The sequence below is a fragment of the Hippichthys cyanospilos genome, chromosome 3 (assembly GCF_059441005.1).
Source record: "Hippichthys cyanospilos isolate Australia breed blue-spotted pipefish chromosome 3, RoL_Hcya_1.0, whole genome shotgun sequence".
Lineage (NCBI taxonomy): Eukaryota > Metazoa > Chordata > Actinopteri > Syngnathiformes > Syngnathidae > Hippichthys > Hippichthys cyanospilos.
In genome coordinates this window covers 16668127-16695091 of record NC_142371.1, presented here as the reverse complement: position 1 = coordinate 16695091, position 26965 = coordinate 16668127, and the positions used below count along the sequence as shown (strand labels likewise).

General features: G+C 49.1%; 1 protein-coding gene across 1 annotated transcript; it reads right to left on the bottom strand.

Moving 5' to 3' along the window:
• Positions 1 to 1020: 1020 nt before the first annotated feature.
• On the bottom strand, positions 1021 to 26965 carry celf3b (cugbp, Elav-like family member 3b). Its single transcript, XM_088411772.1, has 15 exons — positions 26444 to 26965; positions 26187 to 26218; positions 24469 to 24717; positions 22788 to 22870; positions 6608 to 6656; positions 5786 to 5914; positions 5630 to 5709; positions 5401 to 5556; positions 4954 to 5098; positions 4540 to 4689; positions 4084 to 4146; positions 3503 to 3607; positions 3254 to 3397; positions 2895 to 3050; positions 1021 to 1609 (listed from the first exon to the last, which is right to left on the bottom strand). The coding sequence occupies exons 3-14, from the start codon at positions 24611 to 24613 to the stop codon at positions 2923 to 2925; spliced, it is 1377 nt and encodes a 458-aa protein (XP_088267898.1). The 5' UTR covers positions 24614 to 24717; positions 26187 to 26218; positions 26444 to 26965; the 3' UTR covers positions 1021 to 1609; positions 2895 to 2922.

Genomic DNA, 26965 nt, shown 5'->3' with positions numbered 1-26965 from the left:
TTTCAAAGTGGAATGGAAACCCAGGAGGTGAATTTTGCCTCCTGTTTTTGCTGTTAAAATTCGGAACGTCAATGTTTGTTTGGAATTTCATTTCAAATCAGTGATCAGCTGCTATGGAATAATTGGCCAAACGATCAATGATATCCATCAGTTTGGCAAATTATATATTTGTTGTCAAGTTTTGGGGGGCAAACAGTACACCTTTTATTTGCGGGATTTTTTAAAGTAGTGGGAATATTCGCTGGAGCATCAGTTCCTTTTTTGCAAAATTTACGTTATGTTGTAAACTAAAGGCATTCAATCACCAGACGTTTGACCTGACTGAATTATGACTTGATTCTTGCCGCCCTCTTGTGGTCATTTTTCAGCATAGCAACAATTTAAACCATGGCAAAATACAGCACTTTCTCTTATAAATACGGGACGAATACGTTTTGGTGATACTTATCAAAAGTTTATAAAAAGTTATTTAAATCGGCAATTTTGTGATTGGTGACCTTGACATGTGATCAACTGAAAAATCCCTTGTTCAAAAGTCTTGTTAAAAAGAAAGTGAACAAAAACAAAGCTTTGAGTCAAATATAAAATGCATTATTGCGTAAAACATGACTGATGTGTACTGTACATGACGCGTTTTTTTTTACACGGGAAATGTATGCGAAGGTCTCACAATTCCAACAGCCAAGGACACTTTTGTAGTATGATACTTTTTATTATAACTTAAAAAGAGAGCGAATCAAAAACAGGGTTCAATAAATTAGAAATAAATATAATCGCAGCTGTCATTAATAATACACGGATTACCATGACTCAATTGCCAGAGTCTGACACAAACAGGCCCTTGGAACATTGTTTTTTTCTTTTGTTTTCTTTAGAAAAATTCCAAAAGGAAAATATTGCAACCCACTCAAATCCCCTTTTCCACCCCCCTCCCCATAAACAAAATAATTAGATAAATAAATAAAAAATAGCTCAAATATTAAAACCTCCCGAATAAAAGTGCGACCCCCACCCTCCCCCCGTGTTTTCCCCCTAATATCTACGTAGAAATTTAAAATAGGTTAGTGATTTCCCATTGTACAATTTGGAATGTAATATCCATTTTTATGACGATGATAATGTTACTAGTGGTAGTAATAATAATAAATGACGATAATAATAATAATCATGTTGCTGTGTCCTTCAGAGTTGCTAAAGATCTTTTTTGCATCTTTTTTCTGTGTTTTTAAATGCTGTTTTTTGTTGGCAGTTATTTACATGATCTTTTTTTTGCCTGTTTTCTTTCTTTGTCTTTTTTTTTTGCATTGAAATGAAAACACCGATAGCCAGTCGGAGCCTGGATATTTGCCAGGGAAAAGAGATGTATAGACTTGTCTGCGGAAGTGATATCAGCACTTTTTTCTTTTTTTTGGGGAGAGGTTTTTGGTCCACATACGCCCGCACTGGACCCTGTCGGCGACTAGATGGCGCTCTCGGCTCTACGTGGTGTGTGTTTACGTTAAGTATGTACAATTGTCTGTCACGGAGGCTGCCGCAAGTACGTCAACGCCTTCCGCCAACGCGCAGAGGTGACGGGAAAGCGCTCGGCAATTAGACTCCGAAGGGTCACCTGTGAAGGGGTGGGGGGGCAGATGGGGGGTATGATAATGGCGGTGGTTGACAAGGGGGGGAAAGCAGAAAGACGGAATCCTGGTTAGACGTCAGATTTTCTTGTGTCCAACTGACGATGAGATGGACTGAAAAATCTTTCTACATGCGCAAAATGAACATTTCTCCCAGGTATTGTTCGCAAATTGTCGAAATGTGAGCACTTCTCCTTTGCTGAGATAGTAGTGTCCGACATCAAGATGCAGATTGGACCGCATCATCAGCGCACAGGTGTGCCTCAAACTGGCCGCAAAAACGGCCAGTCCGAAATGTTGAGTTTCGTCACGCGACTCGATGGCGCGGCAGTCGTGCCGACAACACGGGCGTCGGACGCCACGGCCCAAATTGCCGTCTTACATTTGTTTTTATGTGAAGACGTATCATTTTAGCCGCAGCGAATTTTTTGGCCCAGGCGTTTCGTAACGAGAGGCCCCCGTATGGAGGTAGCGGTATTGAGTGCTGCGCGGAAGCAATCAATGTCCATTCATATTTATTGTGTCCTGTCTTTCGAGCAGTCAATTGAAAAAAACGACGCGGGACGTAGCCGGCGGTGTGCGGTCACCGTGGCAACAAGGCACGCGAGCCGGCGCCGGAGGTGACGACAAAAGACCGGCGAGCGTCGCGGGCGATCGACGGCCACGGCAACCCGAACGGGCCGGCCAATCAACTTACAACGGTGTTACGGGATGGGGCGGGGCTTTATTGCTCGCTGGGCGACCATCGCCGTAGCGACGGGGGTCCCGCTGAATGTCGATTGGACGGAAGGATCTGGGTTGAGTTGCCATGATGGCAAAACAACAAGGTTGGATTCACTTCACAGACATATAACTCTTCTTCTTAATCTCTTTATATTGAAATTGCATTAGCGCACCCTTGCGAATAGTGGCCGCCATTTTTTTATTTAGAGATGTGTATTGTGAGTATAAAGTTTAAGCTAACCGCGGCTCTCCTTGAGACTACAGCCAAAGGGATGGGAAGGGATAACGCTACACTTACTGTATAAGGTTTAAGAATTTAAGCGTTATAGTTAACTCGTGGGTCCGGCATGCAGGAAACCTTCACAGTGCATCTCTCCGCAATATCGTTTTTTTTTTCCCCCAGAGACAACAGTCAACATCCGTGTGTGTGTACAATATTGACCGTGAAAAAGTATGGAAAAAAAGACGTCTCACTTATCTGGTTGTCCGGATGGTTTGTTTTTTCCAGCGTTTGACCGAAAAGATCCGGCGAGCGATAGGCAAACGTACCTTCATTTGCGTGTCCGTGCTTTGTCACTCAGTACGGGCGGTTGGCATCCTTGGGCCTCTTCAGCTGCACTTTCAGTCTCTTCATGCCGATCTGGAAGCCGTTCATGGCCTGGATGGCGGCCTGAGCGCTGGCCGGGTTGTCGAAACTCACAAATCCTGCGGGGGGGGGCGAAAGTGCGGCCTGTTTTCATCATCCTTCAATTGACTTGTTCCCGCCTCAACTTGGAGACAACGCCGTAGATCAGAATAATTCATGGGCAGCGTAATCCCCCCTCCCCCTTGTATTTTTAATCACTTATCCTTGATTGCGTCCAATACAGCTGCCCGCCCCTCCCTTCGTGCGCGCGCGCGCGTCTCACCAAAACATTTGCTCTGGTTGGTGGCCCGGTCAACAAACACCTTGGCCGAGATGACATTCCCGAAGGGCAAAAACATCTGCAGCATTTCGGAATCGCTGAACTCCTGAGGCAAGTGATAGATGAAGATGTTGCATCCCTCGGGACCTGACGCCCACACCGCACACACAGACAGACGCGCGCGACAACTTTATAGGGGGTGAGTGGCGAGAAGGGGCGCGGTCGTGGCGACGGACAAAAAAGTGGCCTCACCTTCTCTTTGCTGCTGTTGCTGGGGCTGCTGGTGTTGCTGGGCAACCAGCGCCGGCTGCTGGGGGAAGGGCTGGCCCACCAATCCGTAGGCGGCGGGGTACGCCGCTATTGGGGCAGACAAACGGCCGCGTTAGACCATTGGGCGCCGCCAACAGGTGGCAACACGGCAAGCTCCAATGGCGGCTCTTTATTTTCCAGCCCAAATGCGTCCCGCTGAAGGTGAAAACTATAAAACGTCTGTAAAAACAATGAGCGGGACCCCCCCCCAACCCTCTGACCATAAATCCTTGACATACGCAGGACATCTTCAATTATCATGCATGAGGAGCGATAACAAGATTCCACAGGTTTGCCTTCCTTCTCAGATATTTGAAAAAAGTAAACTGGAATAAAAACAACAAAAAGCCACCCTATTTTTTGTTTTTTTTTCCCCCTCATTTTCAACCCCATATTAGGGGGGTGGACTTATAAACTCATACCTCAAAACAGCAATTTTTCTCAGTCGGGGAAGAATCAATAAAACTGCTGTTCAATTTGTGCAAAATGAGTCAAATAAAAGGGAAAGATAAATGAAGCAAAACCTGTGTAATGCTGCATGCCGGCGTAGGCCTGCTGTAGCGGGTCCAGCGCTGCCGGGGTCTGAGCTGCAAGATGGACAAATCAACAATGTCAATCAAATGCCACCTTGTGACTTCGCCATTCTCCAAGCGTGAGGTGCGACACGCCACTTAGGAGCGCAAAAAAAAAACAACAAAAAAACAGAGCATGAGTTACTCTGACTGGTGAGAAGACATCAAGCATAAGCAAAAAGCCTGCAGAAGATCCCTTTGTTAACTCATTCAATGCCAGGGACGTATTTTCATGTTTTGTTTTTTTTTTTAAAGAGTCTAGACATTCAATCCCAGATACACAAAAAACGTGTCCTATATTTGAAGAATTGCGGCACATTAGAAGACTACGCAGCAGTGCACAGGGATCATTTGCTGACAGGCCGTTGCCGCGGTTTTCCAAGCAGCCTGCCGGCGCCATTCCCAAACCTTGATAGGCGTGGACGCCGTTGGTGTATAACGTCTCGGTTCCTTGCTGCCCGTTGGCGGGCGCCGGCACACTGCCGTAACCGTTGACGCCGATGGGAGGCGGGAGAGCCGGCACGGGCGTGGCCGCGATAGTCGGCGGCGTGTTGGTCCCTGCGGGCGGGAGCGGTACATCGTTTACGTCACGTTGCTCAATTGTCGCCGAGCCGCTCGAGTTGATAGACAGCATAAAGTTTCTGCCGGCGGTCCCCGACCATTTTCTCGCCGCGGACGAATGGAAATAAGCGACGTATCAGTAAAACAGCGCGTTCGTGAAACCGCGCTATTCCGACGAGGACGGACACGACAGGGGGTCAGCGGAAGCGACGGGAACGACTCGGCCCCGGAGACGCGGCGGGGACGAACGCGAGCGCCTACCCGAGGACGGCGTGATGGGCGTGATGGGCGTGGCGATGATCCCGTTGGCATTGAGCGCCGCCATCTGCTGCATCTGCACGGCGGCCACCGTGGCCACGGGGGACAAGTACGCCGACTGGGCGACCAGGGCCTGCTGCTGGACGAGCTGCAGGGCGGGGGCGGGGGCGGGGGGGGACAAAGAGACGGTTAAACGCTTATGGGAAGACGCCGGCGAGCGGGAGGGGGCGACCGCCGGCCGGCCGGGGACGGTCGCAGGCCGGTGACGGAGGAGCAGACGAACGGAGATCTAATTACGAGAGCATTATGCCCCGAGTCGGGCGGGTTAATGGCGGCGTGTTGCGGGCCGGCTAAACGGCAGATGACGTACGTCCCGCCGTCCGGCTAACCGGGTTAGCCCCAATTAGCCTGCGGAAAGTGAGGACGCGCTTTCAAGAGCGCGCCGCTTGCCTGAGCGTTGACCGCCTGCGTGTAGGCGTTGTAGGCGGGGAAGTTGAGGGTCATGGGGCTGAAGATGCCCAGCTGGGAGGCCACTTGCTGCATCCTCCGCAGACCCCGTTCCTTCTCCGTGTCGGCGAACTTCACCACCAGGCTGGACGACGCCCCCTGCCGCAAAAGAGCGGCGCCGTCAACGCCGCGCTGGCTTGAGGGCGGGCCCGATCCTTTGCGGTCAACTCACGGGCATCGTGCGACTCCCGTGCAGACTATTGATTGCGGCCTGGGCTTCGGCGTGTCCCTGGAACTTTACGAATGCGCACCCTAAAAGGAAAAAAAGTGAGAAAGAGAAGAAGCGCCGCATCGAAATGAGCGCTTCGCGGCAAACGGCGCCACGTACCTTTGCTGGTGCCGTCAGGTCCCCTCAAGACGGTGCACTCGTCTATGCTGCCGAAGGGCTCAAAGAGCCTTCGAACGTCCTCGTCGCTCTGCTGCTTTCCCAGCATGCCCACAAACAACTTCCTGTCCTCTGAGCGGCCGATCAAACAAGGAGCAAAGCATTAGGGGGGAGTCTGCTCTCGAATATCTTAGTCTTTCCGGTCAGAGCGAAAATCCGGGCCAAAAGAAGAATTTGCTCGCGGTACAGTTTCGCGTAGGTGTGGAAGTCCGGTTCTCGAGGGCCCGTGTCCTGCGTGTTTTCCGACCTTCTCTCTCAAACGCATCCCATGCAAATGATCGGGATGGTTTTCAAGCTCCTGCAGAGCTTACTAATGAGCTTATTATTTGAATCAGATGCGTTGAGGAGAAAAAAACGGAAAACGTGCAGGACCCTCCAGGACCGAACATCCGCACCTACTCTATTCCTTCTGTGGCTCGTTGACAAGCTTTCTGGCAGGAACGAAAGGCGCGGGCACGCATCTCACGACTCGTTCAATTGTCCCAGATGGATTTAATGAATCGGAATGCTATTATAAGACAGAATATGGTGTTGTCAAGAGGTTAAGTAAGAAGTTCGTTCATTTGTTGCTCGTGTTTTTTGTATGCGCTTGTGGACCGTTGCCACATGCTGGAATTGTTTTGTTTTTTTTTCTCGGAAGCTTCCTCTAGTCTCCAGCAGGGGGCACTATTGACTACGGCGCAACAAGGAGAGAGCGTTGACGGCTGACTTCTCCCATCCGTTTCCACTTTCCACTCGACGGGTTGGTTCGCGAGCGTGCCTCACCTCCTCTTCCCTCGCTGTCTGCAGGTTTCACCTGGATGGGCCGATTCATCTGCAGAAAAACAAGGAGGAGCATGAATATGGCTGGGCTTTGTTTGCTTACTGTATACATGACATTATTACAAAAATGACACCGCCATGGAAAGTATCTTCACATATTGCACGTGTACAGTTTGTGGTTTGCCAGCAGCAATGACTGACCAGAAAGCCGTCCAAAGGATTGACCGATGCGTCCGCTCAAAAATAAATACATTAATACACAAATAAAAAGGAGGGCAAAAACATTCTCATCCCACACAAGTCTAGAGCAGTTGCAAGTGTTGACATTTTCGTCGGATATATACTCATTGTATTTTGTCATTATTTTTGGGTGTGTTTGTCTCTTTTACTATGCGTTTTAAGGGAGAGGTCCCCAACTGCTGGCTCGCGGCCTCGTACCGGTCCGTGGATCGTCTGGTACCGGGCCGCGCCCGAAACAATGAACTATTTTCCTTTTAAGTATTACGGGAGTTTTTTTGAAAAACCTTTTATTTTGAAAACTGACCGGATTCTCTGGATTCGTTTCGGTCATTTGAGCGTCGACGCTTCACTCGCAAATAAGTTAAATGAGTGAAAGGTGAAAGGCCCGGTAAAAAGAAAGGCCACGAGCCTACAACTTTGAAAAAAAAGAAAACAGGCAACACCGGGAGTCCCGCTTGAAAAAATGACTTCTTGCGGTAAGGACTCTGAGCGCTACTTCATGCAAAAAGGACTCCCAAAGGTTGGGGACCCCTGCTTTCAGGGATGTGCAGTAAATTTCAATGTACTAGTACAGCGACAGTACAATAATGACAGACAATTCCATTCAATATTATTATTATGACGGCCCGATTTGATCGAAAAAAAGAGACACGCACGATTTCCTGTGCTATGTTGCGGTTTTTGACATTCCTCCCACAACCCTTGTTTGTTTGGCACTGGCACAAAGCCACAATCGGAGCGGAGTAGCGCAGGGGATGGAGAAGTGACGAGATTAAGAATGAAGGCCAGCTGATCTGGATTACGGGCCGACCGAGGATTAGATGAGGGACACGGGTAGCTTGCCATAGTGGGGAAGACAAGAAAGACGGGAGGGCCGGCGGGGGAAGTGACGAGTGTGGGAAGCCAAGGAAAGAAAATAAATAAATAAATCAAGAAAGGGAGAAATGAGAGGCCGGAGAAGAAGGGAGAGGCCTGGGGGACCCCGGCTGACTTTGGAGCCACATAAAGGGCAGACGGAAGGCCGAGAGGAACGCAGGCAGTGAATGGGACCGCTGGAGGGGGGGGGGGGGGGGCATCGCTAAGACGGAAAGATGGAGTGTGGGAGGATGAAAGCAAAGCCGGCGCGAGAGAGGATGATTCAAAAAGAAGGAGAGAGAGGGCGGGAGGAGGCGAGCGTGATTCAGTCGTGACTCGCCCCGTCGAAAAAATGTCACGACTACCGAGATCCATCGCTCGGGATTTATTATGCATGCGTGCGCACACATGTTCTGCACAGCCCTTCAGCGTATACACACACACACACAGAGAGCCAGAACAAGTACAAAACACACACACGCACGCACAGTGCTTAGTCATAGCAGTGAGGCAATGAGACGGCGTGTTAATGCCACAGGGGAAAAGAGGAGGGCTGCGGGAATGACGGCCATGAAAGAAAAGTCAAGAAATGCGAGAAAAGTCCCCGGGAGAGAAGAAGGGAGCGTTCCGAAGAGAAGGGAAGGGAAGGGAAGGGAAGGGAAGACAAGAAGGTACGAGACATTTTCGGGGACACTGTTGATTGCAACCGAGTGAAAGGAACAACATGAGCGAGTGGCCCGCAGCCATTTTCCAACTGACGCCACGTTGATGACGCGACAACAAAGAACACCAAAGCGTCCTCGTCCTAAAATCCACCGTACGCCAATGGACCGCATTTTAAGTCGTTCCGCGACCGGGCGCGATGAAAATATCTTTGCTGCCTTCACGACATTTTCATCACATTACATCATCCCTATTCCAAGGAGGAGAATTCTCGTCTTTTGGAGGAGAATTCTTGCCCAAAACGTTTTTTTTATATAGGGTAGCTGACACACTTGTCGAGTATCTCATACGGCGAGAGGAGATGCCGGGGGGATGCGGATGACCCAGGGGAAAAGGATTTGTTTTGGCCGTGTGAAGTGTAATTGTGATCAAATAAGGATTGGCATCATCTCTGTTCTCCAACCGGAGCGCACAGCTCTTAATCGAATCAGCTGCAGATATCATAACTTTGACATGCTCCTTTCAGTTTTAGTGATATTCCTATGTGTGAACGTGGATGGACTCGGACGATGGCTCAGCCTGCTTGCTTCTTTTATTGAAAATATTGCCGTAACAGGTTAAGATAACACGAGCTGTTGTTAGCTTAGCTAACAGCAACCTGACGTCTGCCCTCTAGCTCGTTCTGTTAGCCCTTCATTTTTGGGGAAAAAAGTGCATCTTATATTTGGGGAATTACGGTAATCAAACTATCTGTAATGACCTCGGTATTCTCAACCATTTCATTTACCCAGACGGCCATAGCCACAACGTGATTTTATAGCGCTGACAGCCAGGGCTGTAACTATCCTTTTTTGATAAATCGAAAACGATTTTTTGTTGCTGTTGCCGCTTCATTCAAACAATGGGCATTATATTTTAAATGGATAGCGCGGAATACAGCAATCACGTATGGTTTCGGAGATGGCTTTGATCGGTAACGTCTGTGGGCAAAAAACGCAAAGTTGAAGACAATTTCAATCGATTAACGGTGATCGTTATCGACGATTCTGATAGCTGTCGATTCATCTCCGCGCCTCTGCTGACAGGTGACTTAGCGGCGCTGCAAACCAACGGGGAGTCAGAAAATGAAAAACAAAAGGGAGGGCATAACGGAGGGGATGCGAGCGGAGCGGAAAGAGGTGAGAGAGAGGGAGGCGTCGCGAGCCGAGCCAGAAAGGTCCCGGCGGGGCGTTAAGGCAATGTAATGAAGCCGCTAATTGAGGAGGGGGCGACGGCGGCAGAAGACTGATCCATACGTTTGATTAATCGGCTCTCGGCTGTCGCCGCGCGCTATTGATCTCAGGCGAGGCCGCGGCGGCTGCAAACGGGCCGTCGGCCGGGGAAGGGATGATGCGCGTTTTTAACCTCGCGCCTTTATTGAGTGGGGCCGTCGGCTCACGTTAAACTTTCAAAAATGACAGGTGCTCCCAGCGACCTTGGATTGGCACGTCCCGGCGCCGCGCTTATTGCCGTCCGTGGGCGCCGCCATCCATCTTGCGCTCTCACGTCATCCGTCAGCGGCGTCTTGTCCATTGATTTGAGGCCGCGTGGCGGAGAAGGCGGCTGATTGTTGCCGGATCCCTGCCGCTAACCTTCCTTCTATCCGTCAACATCCGCGTTCCTCCTTTCGTTAGGCCTCGCCTGAGATTGGGAAGCGGTCTCACAGCCATCCGTCACTCGCGAGCATCTTGGGACGTACTTTAAATATCACGAGCGAGGCGAGCGGCGCTCAAATCGTCGAGGCGACCGGCCGGTTGCCGCGGCGATTGTACGACGGCGCACGCGAGATAGGTAAACGAGGATGCGGGTCGACAAGGGCGACGGCCGCGCTCGTCTGGTAAACAAAGCATTTGGGTCGGCAAGTAGAAAATGCGGAAAATTGCATGATTGCAACGTGCATGGAAGGCCGTTTTTCATTTCAAAAACTTCATTGATGCTGGCTGTGAGCCGGACCTTATCTCGGCGCATATCGACAAACGCTCGAAGCCAACCACACAACCTATAGGTGTCAAACGTAGCCCATGTCGGGCTCATTTATTGCCATTAAAAATTGGAAATATTGTCGATTCTGGACTTATTGAAAACCCAATGATTTACCGTGCATTTCTTAGGATTTTTGCATTCATATTTTTAATCTTTTTAACAGCTCTAGCGGACAATTTATGACATTTGCAAGCCTTTGAATGACTTCATCGGGTGGCTTAGCCCAACTCCCAGGATGCAAAGTTCTTGCAATGCATTGTGGGACTTGTAGTTGACAAAAGGCTTCCATCCAAGAGGTAAATGTTGCGGGAAAGATTTGATTTTGCTGCAGGGAACCGTTTTATTTCATGCAAATATTCCTATGTATGGATAGGGCCGATGCCACTGAACATTTTGTGCCAAAATTGGCTGCTAATAAAACGGGCTAGAGAAAAATCCCCGGACACCCAAGGGGTTAAAACGACCATTGAAAAGTGCTGGCGGTATCGGTGATTCCTCAAGAGTTGAGTACTGGTACAGGCACGGGTGTGGACGGAGCATCCCTGCAGCATAATTGATCTCCGGGGGGAGGGGGGGGGGGGGGGGGGTCTCGATGTACGAGAGCAGAGGTTGCCTTCAACTTTGGCCGGGCTATCAAGCATGTCGCCCGCATGTCAGACACGCTGTACTCGCTCGCACGCAGGCGCGAAGAGCCCGGCACAGCTTTCAACTCCGATTACACTCTCATTACTTACGTTCCAATTAAGACTTCATTAACAGTAGCCATCTGCGTAGGCGCTTTGTTGCGTGTGTCTTTTGTTTGTTTTTTTTCGGCGGAAGCCTTGCATCCGTGAGGGATGAGCGATCGCTACGTGAGCGGTGGCGTGCGGGCGCATGAGATGTACGTGATATATGATGGCCACTCAAGAGCCGGGGCCGGCAAGCGCTCGCACGCACGAGTAAAGGCCCGCGTGCAAAGGCTCTCGCATTAGCATGCCGCGCCGCCGACAACTACAACAAAAACGAGTGGGGACACACTCGCCGGCTCAGGCGGTACACACTGGCGCTCCCCTTTTATTTGGGAGCACAGAAACACATCCGCTACACGTACAGTTAATCTGACTCCCTTCAGTAATGCGGGGAGGATTGTGCCGGGATTAGGGGATATTAAATCCTTGGATTATCCAATCAAATCGCATTCTACTCCCTCCCCCACCTACGCAAAATCAGCGGAACGAACCATTGCCCCACACGGGCGGCGGCGGCGGCGGGGGGAAGCGCACGCGCGCGCGTGGCTATTTGGAACACGGATTAAATTATTGCGTTAAATCATTTCCATATTTTGCATTGATTGTGTTTTGCCGGCAAAACGCTGGAGGGCAATATCCCCCCGCAAAAATGAATGATGAAAGTGATTACAGTGCGCAGCGTGAGAAGAGACAATTATTTTTGTGCATGTGTTAAATACACACGCGCGAGCGCGCCCTCCCCCTTTCAATATCCCCGCAGCGCACATTCACATGCGTCCTTTTCCACAAGTATTTTTATCCCGCGCGATCTTCGGCTTCCGAACGGGCGCCCGACGGTGACGCTGCCACGCCTGCGTTCTCTTCCCCTCTTTTCCAGTGCTTCTTGGCCGCCTATTTGGGTATCGCAATTACCTCCTCTTCTTCTCCCAGCTCATTTCCTCTGTGTGATTGCCATGCAAATTCATGATGTGGATTGGAGCAAAACTAAATCAGGCACGGGCAGCCCAACAACCGCAGCAAACCGCACAAACGGTGTCTTACGGTGTGTATTTTGGTCATTCGCTCGGCCGGATCTTATGCAGAAACTGGCAAAAACACAAACCTTTGTTTGCAGCCAGCGCAAGTGAATTCTTTAAGCTTTTCACCACCGATTTTTTCTTTTTCTTTCGAAAAAATCCCACAATTTATGGCATATATTATTGTTTATAAGTCTAAGATACTTGGAAAATGAGTGAAAAAAAAACCCGCTTCCAAAGATTATGTTACAGGCCCTGGGATTTTTTGTCCCGTTGGTATTTTATAATAATAATAATGATAATAATAGTAATATAAACGTGCCAGGGAAGTGATCACCAAAGGCCTGCAATGCAAAGTAATCAACGTAATCAATAGTAACACACATATACATATAACACAGTCAATATATTTCCGCAATACTAGATGGTTAATACACAGGAAATTGTACAACGCAACCTACCTTGCTACCACATCATTCCACACCTATTTACCTTGCTGTAAATAGGTGTGGAATGAATCGCCGGGATGCCATTTTATCTTATTGCTACCATTCCCGTACCCACTGCCGTTTTTTTCAAAAATTGGGATTAAAAGGGTTAAACGGAGCTGCAAAAATGAATAAATGAATAAATAAATCACCTGACCTAAGTCTTGCATGTGAGATTTTGATAAGGGTCCTGCAGGTATCAGCAAAACCTTTCAATTAAGAGCAAATTAATTGGAACATGAAGCAACTTCTTGCTAAATTGCGTGTGAGATATTAACATGGCGAATGAAAGCAAATGCACTCATTCATTGCCAATAGGGAAACGTATGCTTTTATTTCTAAAGTTTAATATAGATTTGCACTGTCGATGATGCAATCTCTCTTCAGATGAGCCGGAACGAACACGGATGATGTTACGCAACCTACCTGCTAGAGTAAATCACATCTAGAGATATCACTACAAGTTTGCATTTTTAATCTGAGGTAAAACTGACACGGGCGGCATAGCGATATTTCAAGTATTCCACAGGGGGTAAAAGCATTTTAAGAGGTTCAAGTGCAAAAACATGATTGTGTTTTGACAGTCACGAATAAATGGAAGCTCCTCAGTACTAGAAAAGATGCATCGCCATTTATTGGTGACATAGAAAGTAGGATTTTTGGTAAATGTTTTTTTTTTGCATCTGTTGATGGTGTAGTTATTTGGTCTAGTTTTGCAGATATTTGCCGAAAGCTAGAAGGTGGAAGCGGATGGAAGCGATAATAGCGTGCAACGCCCCCCCCCCGCCCCGCCTACTGTAGCCTCTGCGCGTGCGGCCTTGCTATTTACACGGCTCCTTCACAGCTGGATGAAAACCAAGAGCGGCCCCTCCCCTCCCCTCCCCTCCCTCCATGTCATCGCATCCCCGCGGTTACCTAGCAACCTGGCATCTCGCTCAGCCCCCGTCGCCTGGCAACCGCTGACTGCACTGTACTGCCTTCCCTGTCTGTTTTTCACACCTGAGGAGTCTTCTCGATCTGGCCGTGAACATCTCAATGCCCCCCCCCCCCCCCCCCCCCCCCCCATGCTGAAAAAGCACACACATTGCTAAATGGCATAGGATGATAGGTTTGTTTTTTTGTTTTTTTTTCATCCCACACGAGGCCAGTAGAACACTGGGTGAAATTTGATCCCGCGGGTTTAGCGACACATAATCCAACGGGACCGTAACGGATAAATGTTGGACCTATGCACTCCCAGATTCTTTCTATTTTTGGGGTGTCTAAGTCCTTTGGGAAATGAGGCGGAGAATTAAAAAGGCCGGTCAAATCCATACAAATTCGTGATTGCAGGGAAAAAAAAAAAAAAAAAAAGAGGGGGAATGAGATTACATTAAGGGCAGAGCCGGTGACACATTTGGCGAGTTGAAAAAGCCCAAGGAGAAAAGCGCAGATTAGAATAATGTGCTATTTGGAATATTGTCCTGTCATGTTGGATTTGGGACGTACTGGGCCACGCTTCCTTTCCTTTCCTTTCCTTTCCTTTCCTTTCCTTTCCTTTCCTTTCCTTTCCTTTCCTTTCCTTTCCTTTGCGCCACATTCTTAGCATTTCTGCATGATGGGAAAAGACTGACTGACTTGCAATCAAAATTGGTGTTCATTATTTTCATCTACGATGTCTCAATTGGTGCTTGAACTTGAGGTCGTTTCCGGAGCAGATTTGGAGGTGTATCATGGCCCGACTTTTCCATCCTACGCAAGAGGTCCATTTAGCCAGAGCCCGGCAAGTGAGCGGCCGCGTAACCCAGGCGGCCGCCCGGCCGCGACAGATGTCTTTGTCCAAAAGCGACACGGCGCGCCCGCGGACGCGTCCCTTCCTCCACGCTCATTATGTGCAACTTTTGTCTGTCTTCCTCCTCCTCCTCCTCCTCCTCCTCGCCGAGCCCGGCTCCTCCCCTCACGGTCTCCAAGCCACCATTCATGCCAAAGCCCCTTCGTCACCCCCCCCCATTTCACACCTTCCATTCATTCTGGCTCACGTACGTCTGCCCGCTTGCTTTGGATTTTTCCTTGGAGTCGATTTCAATTTGACTTCAGTTTTCAAACGTTTGTTTGAAAAGTTTCGATTTGACTTGTCGGGTCGCGTGCTCCGATTTATTTTTTGAAAAATGCTGCGGGTTTTTTTTCATTTGGGGTTTAAGCGCAACATCTAAAAAGAACATTTGAACGGATGACAAATGACAGGGAGAAGCTGAGCATATTATTGGTATGAATTTAATTTCAGATTTTTTTTAACAACGGCGTTATTAATGCGATTATGTAAATTGTTAGCTAACGGTTAAGGCTGTGGACCGTTGCTGGAAAGTGTGGATGAGACCGCTACCCCGAAGTGCCCTAATATACCCCCGGTGTACTTTTTTCCTCTCAAAAGACAGTGACCTACTTATTGCAACTTCACTCTTGTAACCTTAGGACTTCTTGTTCTTGCTTCCAATCTCTTTGGTTCCTTTTTGCACCAATACGGTAAAACATTTCTGCTGCTGTATAGAGAAGCAAGTCAAGGCCATGAGTTTGAAAGCCACTTGATTTCAATGGAGACGTTGAGGTGTTGGCGGCATCGCAGGCGGGGCTTGAAGGAGACTTTTGATCGCCAAGGGTACGCGCGGCACGGGCCGGCCGATTGCATTGCAACTCAAGTGCGCGATACGTTCGTGTGCACGCAAATTGGGCCGCGTGAGCCTTTCCGGCCGACAGACGGGCGCCGTTTGACTTTTTGCGCCTGCCACCGGCGCATCTGGCTAACCGCGCGCCTCCTCGCAAGCGCGCTCGATTGATGCAGGAGAGTGTCTCACATACAAATGTTCCTCGCCGAGCGCGTGCATGTCCTAAAGAGGCAGGTGCTCTCGGGGGTCATACTTTTATGAGGCTATGATTAGATTCTGCCTCATTTTTGCGGTGAAATATGAGGCGGGCCCTCTTTCTCTCTCCGTGTTAGCGCACGGCAAAGACATTTGCTGAAAACAAACAGGCGAAATCCCTGGCTGTACACAACCCCCCTCCCGCCCTATTCGCCCCGCATACCCCCCTCTTCTTTATCGCAATCTCTGGCTCCGCCTCTTTCTCTTTACTCTCTCTCACACACACACAGTTCATTCTACATTTGTCCCCCCCTACTCCATTCCCGTCCCACACACGGCGGAGATAAAAATAGAGAATCAGATCGAGGGGGGGGATACACATCACAAACCCCATCGGGCGGGGAGCGATAGAGGCAAAGGAGGAGAAAGAAGCGAGCGAGCGAGCCGGAGGAAGCATGCTTGTGTTCTAAATTGAAAGCGCGGCAGTAAGCAGTGAAGGGGAATAGTAAACAGTGCTGCTGACCACATAAATATGCTAAATTAGCCCACAAAGTCGCCCTAGTGGATAATTGCTCATCATAGCCCGGGCCCGTCGGGAGACCTCCAGCCGGGCAGCTTCCGTTCCGCATGGAAAAACACGCCCGACCGTACGCGCTCCGCACATGGCGGGCGGCCGTTTCCGCACGCACTCCCGTTGATGGCGTTGGACTTGCAAACTCGCGGCTCAGCTTCGGCTCAATGAGCGTGCAGGGTATGAATGTGCTCCGATGGGGGAACTAGTACGGGCTATTACTATTTGTTGGAAAGGCCCCCGATTCGTGAAGGTGCTCGGGGAGCTAAGTGGGATTTTAACAGGCTTTCTGCAGCTATCAGTTCATCTCGTTGAATGCCGTTCAACCCATTCGCAGTTCAAAGGAACGTCGACAGACCTCACCGGCAGTGAATGGGTTCCATGTTGTTCCGCAAAACGGTAGATTACCTCAAGTCGTGCATTTTATTTTGGGGTGTACGATACATGTTTTCTTTTTAACTTAGGAGCAAATGAATTGCAACATGAAGCCACTTATTGCTAAATTGGTGATCAGTGGATAAAATACATCTAGAGAAACCATTACAAACGTAGTACTGAGACTTGTTTACCCCTTCACTCCCGCTTTTCAAAAAAACGTATATGTGCTATATATGCGTGTTACTCTAAATTACACGGATTACTATGTATTGTGGGCGTTCTCTGGCACATTTTTTGTACAAGAATCGTGGACTATATACGGTCCCAGTGGTATTTCTTGGTGGGAGAACCAATCTCAGTGGCATTCTGGAAATAGGTACATATTTATTGTTTGGCAACAAAGTCATTTCCACTTCCGACAGCTTTTTTGTACAGGTAGCAAGTTCTGTGGGATCTCCACTTCCAATGGGATGTTCATGTACAGTATCTTGATAATAATATAGACCTAATCTGTGAAAGTGGGATTTTTTTTTAACTCATTTTCCAAGTATCCCAGACACATAAACAAATAATAAATGCCATTGGTTGTTTGTTTTTTTTAATCATTCCTAAATGGCCCACGCTTTGTGCAGGTTAGGGGGTTCTTCATTTTTCTCACAACGGGGTACATCAACGAAAAGAGGCCGAGAAGGACACCGCGTGACTGAATACAAATACCAAGACCAGTTCTCCCCAACTCCTGAAAGTGAGGATGGCGACATTCCATACTACAGTACAGTCCGTGCGCGTTTAATCAATAGCGCCGCAGCAAAGTGCGCTTTTTCACAAGTGCGTTGATACATGGCTGCCGTAATAATGATGCGTATTAATAATTGAGCAGGCATCCAGCGTGTCACGGGAAGCCAAGGCCGCCACGCACGTGCGCGCGTAGGCCGGGCTCTAATTAAAGAAGAGAGCTCCCCGGATATCGGCCGAGCATGACGGCGCACACCTGCTAAGCCGCTTATCGCACTTTCATTTGGGCCGCTCCGCTAGCATTTGGGCTAGTCGCCCGTTTGGATGTGCGATCGCGGAGCCGGCCTGAAGTGGAACCAAGATGAGGGGAGCGATAACGGGCCGGGCGGGGGGAGGGGGGGGGGGGGGGGGGCGTATCAACGGCGGAGAACAAAAGGAGATGGGGCAAAGATTAGGGAGGAACTGGAGCGGCTGGCAAAGATTTCCACGGGGCGAGCGGATGCGCGCTTCATACGAAAAAGAAGCCACGCTGGAAAAAGTCGCAAAACAAAAACAGAGCGCTGCATAGTTTTGGCCTTGGGAATACTACAATCGATTAAAGTATAACTTGGACGTTTTAACAAGACGGAAATATTTGTAGTGTCGAGTTATCATCATATATGGAAATGCCGTTATCCTTCTCTATCGTTCTCTTAGCAGCCTTTTCATAAAAAAAGAGGAAAACTAGAACAGTGTATTGATGTATTCATTTTATGAAAAAAAGTTATGACCAGTCCTGTTCACATTGATTGCACCCAAGTCTGAGTCCAAGTCACCAAGTGACTTTGGGGATCTGCTGATACTGATAATATACTGGGGAAAAACAAAGCGTAACAAAATTGTCTTTCTTCTAGCCTGGGGGTCATTTTGACTCAGCTCGGGCTTTTAGATGTTGTCCATGTGCTATATCAAAGGAAAAGCTTTCAAAACAAAAAGGAGGCTAAAATATTGCATAAATTGTCACAATATGTCGACTTTCAGTATGCCGTCCCTTCTAAATGCGTGCAAACGGAAGGTTGAGGGGTACACCCTGCAGATGTCAAATTTAGCCCATGTCGGGCTCATTTACTGTCATTAAAAATTGGAAACATTGACAAATTCGGACATATGGAAAACCTGATCGTTTGTCTGCCCATAACCACCAGGGGGCAGTAGCGGACAATTATGACATTTGCGAGCCTTTCAATGACTTCATCAAGTGGCTTAGCCTGCTTTTTATATATACATAGGTTTACAGTATGTTTATGTATATATGCGTATGAAGATTTTGAGGGGTTGAAAGTAAAAATATATGTATTTATAACAGCCCAAGCTGGGCCAGGTTAGTGAAAAATCCCCGAACAGCCGGGGGTTCAAGAAACCAACGGACGGGCCGCACAAAAGTCATTTGTAAAGAGGCGTTAAAATGGCTGGATGCGCTTATTGGAGCGCATGCAAGTCTTATGAGTCCAGCGTGACAGTGGCAAGGGGCTGGGAGTGCGTTTCAGAGGTCAGAGGTCAGAGCTGAGCCTCTGGTCGACAAATTCAAAGCGGGGCGGATTCCCCGGGTGCGCCGCCGAAGTAAAATCTCGCTTTTGGGGCCGAGTTTCGATTTCGAGTGCAGTTGAATCGAAAGCGGAAGAACGCGGCCGCGTCGGTTGAAATGACAGCGCGATGAAAGCGGGTTCATTTGAAAAGTGTGGGGTCCGTCGCATCTCCAGGTAGCGGCTGGTATGTTTGAGGCCCCAGCAATATGACAAACGGGACTGATTTCATATCCCAGTGGGAATATCGCCGTTACATCAAATACGGCGAAACATCTCCCGGTATCGTTTTCAGCCGGCGCGCCCCGCAAAGACCAGAAGAATCACTCGTATATCAGCTTGAGGTTCCCACAATATGGGGAAGACAACGGTGAACGATTTCATATCCCGGAGCGAATATCGCACTTCCATCAAATACGGCAAAACATGTCCCGGTATCACTTTGCAGCCACTGTGCCTGATAAAATCTCCCCTTGCGCTGTGATTTCCTTGGAAGTAAACAGAAGGTGCAGGATGTTGGCCATCTGTCCGTCTCCCGCTTTGGTACTCTCGCATTTTCTGTCATAGAGTATGTGTTGTGTGGCTGCTCTGGATTGCAAGGGAACACAGCGGCACATGCGATTTAGCCATCGCGTGACGCCCTTTGCGCCGAACGGACGCACGCCTATTTCAGCCCCACACCCCCCCATCCCACGATGAGACCGGGATGTGACTATGAAAATGAGTTTGTGAGAAACTAATCATGCAGCTTAACAAGTGGAGCTGCGGAGGAAGGGGGGGGGGGGGGGGGGGGGGGTGAAACGGTCAAAAGGGTCAACTAATCAAGAGGAGGGGAAATGAAAGGAAGGGTGCGGGGGAGGGCGGGCTGGAGAACAGCGGCGCGGAGAGGGCGACGTAGCGGGAGGGTGGCCATAAATGACTGTGAAATGAGAATCCCAGGAGGACCGGCCAGGGGAGGGGTAAAAAAAAGAGAGGGGTGAAGGACATTAGGGAAAAAGGCGAATGAAGGGATGGCGCGGAGATATTTGAAAAAAGGAAGCGGGCGAGCGGTGAAAGGAACATTTGTGAGCGGAATATTCGGTCCGATTGCGCCGGCGCCCAGGAGGGAGCGCGGGACATAAAGGCGGAAGATGAACAGAGGATGGGGAGGGGGGGGATTTGAATGGGAACGGAGATAAAAGGCAAAGCGTCCGGGGCTGAATGAGTAAGAGATGAAAAGGGCGCCACGGATGGATGTGAAGAGAAGGATAAACTGTCTCAATCCGGTCAGAGGGGATGAATAAAAGAGTGACAGGTAGAGACAAGCGACGGCACACCAAAAATACAATGGAAGGATATCAATTTGGATGGAGATGTAGGCCTTCTAATAAAATATGAGGGTAAATGGACTTGCACATATGGCGCTTTCCACTGGCAACCTACTGAGGGTTCAGCGTCTTGCTCGAGGACACTTCAACATGGTCGTGATAGTCGGGGGATTGAACCTCTCGGTCGGGAGACCATGCCTCCCGTTGTTATATGAATTGGTCCCCTAAACTAGTCTGCGAAAAAGAAAAAAACCTCTCTGGCCCCATCTTATACTTGTAATTTGATTAAGAAAGCAATTGCTGGTTTTTATGAGAGCCGTTGTCCATTACCCCCGGGGGGGTACATGACGCCACTTCTGGGTATATGCGAGATATGAACAGGATTTCTGCCAGCATCAGCAAATCGAATTCAAAGGGTTTTTTTTGTTTTTCCAGAATAACAGTTTGTTATTCTTTTCAAATTAAAAACAAATGAATAGGAAAAAAAAAATCTAACAATTCCTTGCTAAATGATGCTATCGTGATTCGTTTGATAAATGTAGCATGCTATTATTTTATGTGTCGTTAGTGATGCAATTATCCTGCAGGCGTGCCAGAAATAAAGCAGATGATGTTACGCTATCTTCTGGAGCTACTGAATGAAATGCCTCGCAGAATATTACTTTTGTTTTGGCCGGACATTTGTATCCATGTATGTATTACATGTATTTTGTTGTTCTGATTTATAGACTTACGCAATAATCTAAGACATGTAAAATATTCCTTTTCAGTCTCATAAATCTATTTATACAGCATAGTTACTTTTACCACATTAAATAAATAAAACGTACATATATATATACTGTATATATGTATGCCAAATATCATATAAGCCTCCATAATAGCATACGAGCTTGTCCGTAAAAGGTGTTTGTCTACGTAATAATGCAGTAATAATAATGAGTAAAATGTTGTGTGTTGTGCAAATTGGGGATGAGAAAGGTCAGCGGATGAGTCAAAAAAAAGGATGGAAGAAGGCAGCAGCAGTCAGATAGGAAGCGCTTTGTACAGAAAGGTCAGCCCCCTCGGAGGGCCCCTAATTGGATTATTGCCCCGCTTCACCTGCTGTCTTTGCATGCGCGAGATCATCATGACGTGTATGAGGCGCACTTTGGAGAAAATTGAAGGCTTTTAGATGTGCCTTATAGCGCAGAAACTACGGTAGAAACAATCAGTATAGCATAGGCCCCGAAAAAAAAAACCCATCTTGGTCTATCGCTAATATTTGACTTTTGAATCGTCGGCCGTGCAATTTGCCAGGATGATTTTACGCACGTGAATGGTCCCCCCCTCCCAAGAGCACCGACTCCTTTCCCGGCGAGATGCTATCAGCGCATTTGCCCGCGGAGAAGTTGCGGGAAGCCAAACTGCGATCGGCGTCGGGGCGACGCAGCCGGAACGAGATCGGGGGCTGCTCGGGGACGCCGGAAGGCGCCTGGGCCCTTCTCATCTCTAACTGCTCACCTATCTCCGTTTTGCACGGTGCCGGGAGCCCCGGAGGGAAAAAAAAAAGGTTAAAATAAAGCAAACTATTTCCAACGGTTAGCGTGAAATCCCTTTTTTAAGCGGCGGGGAAATCAGGTCAGAGAGAGACGGGCGAGGGGAGGGGAAAAAAAGCGCGCGGGGAGTGACGGAGAAGCGCGGCGAACGAGACGGTCGGCGAGCCGCCGCATCCGTAATGAAGGGTGTCCCGGCCCCGCTCGCCCGCTCGCTCGCTGGAGCGCCGGGAGACAAAGGGAGAGGCCACATTAATTATACGGGCTCTCCAGGCGGCAGCTATCGTCCCGGGCCCCCGCCCGAGACCGAAGCGAGACGACCATGATGACGAGGCGCGCGTGCCGGCCTTGGCGCGCCCCCGGGAGGGCCGGTGTTGGCAAGACTAGCCGGCTGCTCGCTTATGTCACGCTCAACTTCCGCGAGTGCCGGCCGCCACATGTGTTTCGGTGAGACCCCCCTCCTCCCCCCTTCTGCTTCAATTTGGGTGAATTATATGAAAAATATAACCTGATTATAAGTCTACCCCTGACTTTAGTGCTTACATAGACTAGGTTATAGAATACATAGGTCTTCAGAGATGATTTGCTGCTCATCTTACTTGGGATATTACCCAAAGCTTTCTTTACTCCATGTGTGAGATCAGATTGAGGAAAGCTGCCCTTGGCTGTTTCTCCCCCCCACCTGCCGACATCCATGCCAGCCTGTCCAGGAGACAAGTCAATCCTGTCTTTTTTTTTCCCTTTTCATAATGTGTCAAAGTCCGCTGAAATAACTATCCACGCAGCCTCGTTGTTGATCACAAAGAGACAATAGGTGGCGCTTGACCAAAGTGCATTTCGCAACATTCTGTTCAAACGTTGGAAAACGGATGTTATTTAAACACAGTTATGTGGGAAAAAAAGGCCTGTTTCAAGGTAATAAGTCGAACCCCCTAGCACGGGGGTTGAAAATAAGGAAAAAAATACTCAACTTGTCCTCGGAGGAATACGGTATATATTCAGGAAGCGGCGCAAGAAATAATCAATCCATTGACAGCTAATTGATTGTCAAGTCAAGTGACAACTATTTTGATCATTGACATTCCCTCTCAGCCCAGTCAGTTAAAATGGATTTTTGACTTGAACCCTCTTGGGGGCCGGCCTATTCATTTGTGTCCGCCGCTGTGTCCGTTTTGTCTCAGAAAGACGGCAAAGCTAACACGTGACCGTAAAGGCCGAGGCCAGAGGAAGCTCGTCGCGCACTTACCCCAGGTAGCGTTTTCTGCTCGTGAAGGGCGCTCTGGGCTTTCAGTGCGGACTCCCTCGCACAGTACGTCAGAAAGGCGCATCCTGTCACAAAGAAAAGCGGTCAAGAGCCAGAAGGGAGGGGAGCTAAGGCTCAGGGAGAAACTCCAATATTCACATTCCCCCATCAGCACACACCACATTTGACATCCGGAAAGACTCGAGCGGGATTTGCCCTCCCCGACGGCGCGTCGCCCGCCACCAATAAGTGAGCGAGGGGGTCACAGACACGAATATTCATGCACTGCGAGGAAACCTGACGGGAGCACGATGAGAGCGCCGGACATTCCACGCCACGCCACGCCACGCCACGCCACGCCACGCCACGTCACGGCACGGCACGAGTCAGCACACACCACGACAGCACCACAGACGTGCGCCGGCGGGCTAACGAGGCCCGGCCGCGCACCGGCCGGCGTCTGCGCCGGCCGCGAAGACCAACCGCTAGGCATGCCTCACGATCACCCCGAGTAGCACGGCGCCGCCCGCCCGCCCGGCGCTGGCCTATGGGCTGTACCTGCGTCTGCGTGTGCGAGGGAGGCTGGCCCCAGCCCTTTACTACACCTGTCGCCGGCACTAAGACAACAAGATCAGCAGCAGGTTAGCATCCCGGGCGCTCACCGCTCAACCGGGTCAAAGAGGAAGACGGGGACCGGCGCGAGGACGGCGGCTGGATGGAGGGACGTCACGGATGACCGGGGAGGGGGAGGGGGGCCCACAAAATGGAACGCGTGCCCCAACGGGCCACCGTGATGACGCCACTCACTCAAAACGTCAGCGGGCCTCATCGCCGCCGGCATCCGCGGTCTCAATCTGCGGGCCCCTTTAGTTTGCGCCTTCTTCACAAAGACCTTTATTCATTGGAAAAGACAAGTAGGGCTGCGGCTAGCCGATATCTTGCTTATCCGATACCCTATGCAAAGTCCTGCCGAAGAATAGGCCGGGTTTGCGAAAAATCCCGGGGTTAAAGCGAAACTTTTTTTCCAACTATAGAGGCGCAAAAATAATCAATAAATATCACAACTCGTTTGCTAATTGATCATTTGCTAATTGCGACATCGGCTTTTACTTTGGAAAACAAAAAGTGGGGCAGTTGATGGGGAGCACGAAACAAGAGTAGGTTTTATGCTAAAACGCGGCATTTTGTCGAACGATGTCTCGTGCAATAGGGGATAGGAAGCAAAAGGCACCTGCGGTTATCATTCTCAGGAGGCGGCTATTTTGCCCCCCGCTGTTGACTTTGGATGACGTCGCAGTTGGCGGGGGCTAGTCAATTCATATTCCATAAACGCTCGTAATATTTTGGGGTTGACGCACCGTTACCACAAAAAAACAACAGGTGATCCACTTAAGAGGTTCCTCCGTATGTTAAGGGACAAGACAAACCAAGGCACTCGCGTACGCGCGCGCACGTTCCGGTCCATCTCGGGGCTTTTAAGAGAAGCTTAGCGCGGCCGAGAGGATTGGGAAAAGAGCGGATTCTTCCTCTTGTACGTATCACACGCGGGCTTACGGGCCCATCGCACTGATTGGCGCGCGCAGCCAAAGCCGCTCGGCGACGCACGCTCGCACACGCAGGACACCCTCCGACGCTTTCCGCAGCCCGTCTGAAGTTCGGCCCGGGGAAGGCGGCGCCCTCTCACCTTTGTGCATGCCGGTGTACTTGTCCTTGATGACGGTCAGCTCGTAGATTTTGCCAAATTGCTCAAAGATGGGCTTGAGGTCCTTCTCCTCCAGATTCCGGGGAATCTGCCCCACGAACAGCTTGATGGCGTCGGCCTCCTTCATCGGGACGGAGCGGGGCGGGGGAGGGAGGGAGGGAGGGAGGGAGGGAGGGAGGGAGGGCAATCCAGAGGCGGGTATCCCCCGAGCGGAGGAGGGGCCGGCGCTCGCTGAGTGTGAAACGCGGAAAACACCAAAAGTTAGTACACTCCCGCAGTCCAAAATTGGCATTTGTTTTCCCTATGTGTAAACTGAAACGCAATGAAGAAGGCTTAGCGCTACACGCGAAAGAAATCATCAAGAATCATCATCACTGATGTCGACACGAAGAAAATTGACACTGAAAACAAGAAACACAACCAAATACTACTTGTCAAGTACGCACAATATTTTTAAGAGCAGTTCAGTTGTATTTAATGCTGGTCAGGATGATGAGCTAAGAATTGTTGGGGTTGGACTTTATTTAACCCCTGGGGGGAATTTTGACCCAACTCTGGCTTTTTGATATCTTTGATGGGTGATATCAAAAGAAAAGCATACCCCAAAAAATAACACTTGGAGGCTAAACTATTGCATGGATCGTCAAAACATATCAAACTTCAATACGCCGCGCCGCCGTCCCTCCTAAAACGCGTGCAAACGGGAGGTCGACGGGTGCACCCTGCAGATAGCAAACTTAACCCATGTCGGGCTCATTTACTGCCATTCAAAATTGGAAATATTGTCAATTTTGGACATATAGTAAATTCCCATTTTTATTTTTAGGAATATATAAATATACAGCGTCATTGCTTCTATTATGGCATTTTTACAAATAATAATCTACGTTAAGGGTGTTAAACTCAAGGCCCAGGGCCACAACAAATGTAAAAGCAACTCATGTCAACTTCGCTCACAAGAAATTTGCAATTGTCATATGTAGTAAATGATTTCAAGATTCCGCAATATATTTTGAAGCAGCATTTTTTTTTTTTTTTATGATGCTGTTTTTGACTGAATATTTAGCAAAAACTGACCCGGGGTGTTATAAGGAGGCGTGCAATTTGCAATTTGTATTTATCGAAACTTCAGTATAGCTGAAAAGTAACAAATATTGCTGTTGTCAAAGTTGCCGCTGAATAGAAAGGGCACTTTTGTTTTTTGGGGGTCTTTGGAAACTTTGCTTTGTAAAAGGCGCCCCCGACTCCCAAAAGTTTGAGAACCCGTTTCAGCGTATGACAGAGGGGCTTGTCATTTTTACGACAAAGCCACTTTCTTCGTTACTCCTTGCCAATAATTTATGTAAAATAATCAAGAGGATTTTTTTTGTTGTAACTTTGGACATGTCAAATGACTTGTAAGAAACAGCCCAAAGGGATTCATCATTTATCCCATTTTAAGTGCGCGTATATATTGTTGCAATTATTTGACAATTGTCATCAAATGTCTGGTTTGAGCTTCAAAAAGCCTGAGTAGAGATTTTCTGTGTGTGTGTGTGTGTGTGTGTGTGTGTGTGCCTGATGACAAAGAGCCCGAGCACAGCTTCGGCTGAAACAATTATGCAAATTTTAATGAGCCAATCAAAAAACAATAATGGCACTGTTTCCCTTCGATCAAAAGAACATGAATGGGGGGGGGGGCGTGCATGTGCGCGTGTTACCTTTGAGGTGGAGAAAGCTGCCGTGGGGATGCCTACAAGTGCAGAAAGAAAGGGAGAACAACGTGATTGCATCGGACGGGCTTCTTTGTTTAGGCAGCTGGAGGTTACAACACGGATGTCATGGTGTGTGTGTGTGTGTGTGTGTGTGTGTGTGTGGGGGGGGGGGGGGGGGTCCCCTCTGCTCTTTGTCCACCCCCCCCACCCCTCCCTCCTTGTGTACACACAGCGAATGTAAAAAAATGCTTCCAAAGTCTTACCTCTCGCAGGTGAAGATGGTGAGCCTCAAAATCGAGCGGCGGGCGCTCGCTCGCTCTCTCGCTCGCTGGCGCGTTTGACTCGCTTTCGCTTGTCCCGTCCTCTCGCGCCTTCCTCTTTGTGCCACCCCCTCCTCGGATACTCTAAGTTGTATCTTCGCCAAAATACATCAATAAAAAAAAATCCAAGACTATTCCACGTGGGTGAAAGTGACAACTCGCGAGAACAAAAAAAGAGAGGGGGGGAAATAGCCGTGGACTTCCTGGAGCTAGCTTGTTTTCACTTTAACGACGTGATAACAAACTCAATGGCGGGCCAAAAGGGTTAATTGAGGACCCCCCCTCCCCCCCTCTCAAAAAAAAAGCAGGGGATTTTCTCTTCTTGTGTCTCAAGGCCGGTCGTGACTGTTGCGAGTTGTTGTGGCCTTGTTGAGGTTGTTGCTTTTCAGGGTCCAAATGTTTGTCTGGCGCTCGTCCGCTCACGTCTCACCCGTCCGACGGCTGCCTTCCCTTTCACGTCGTCCG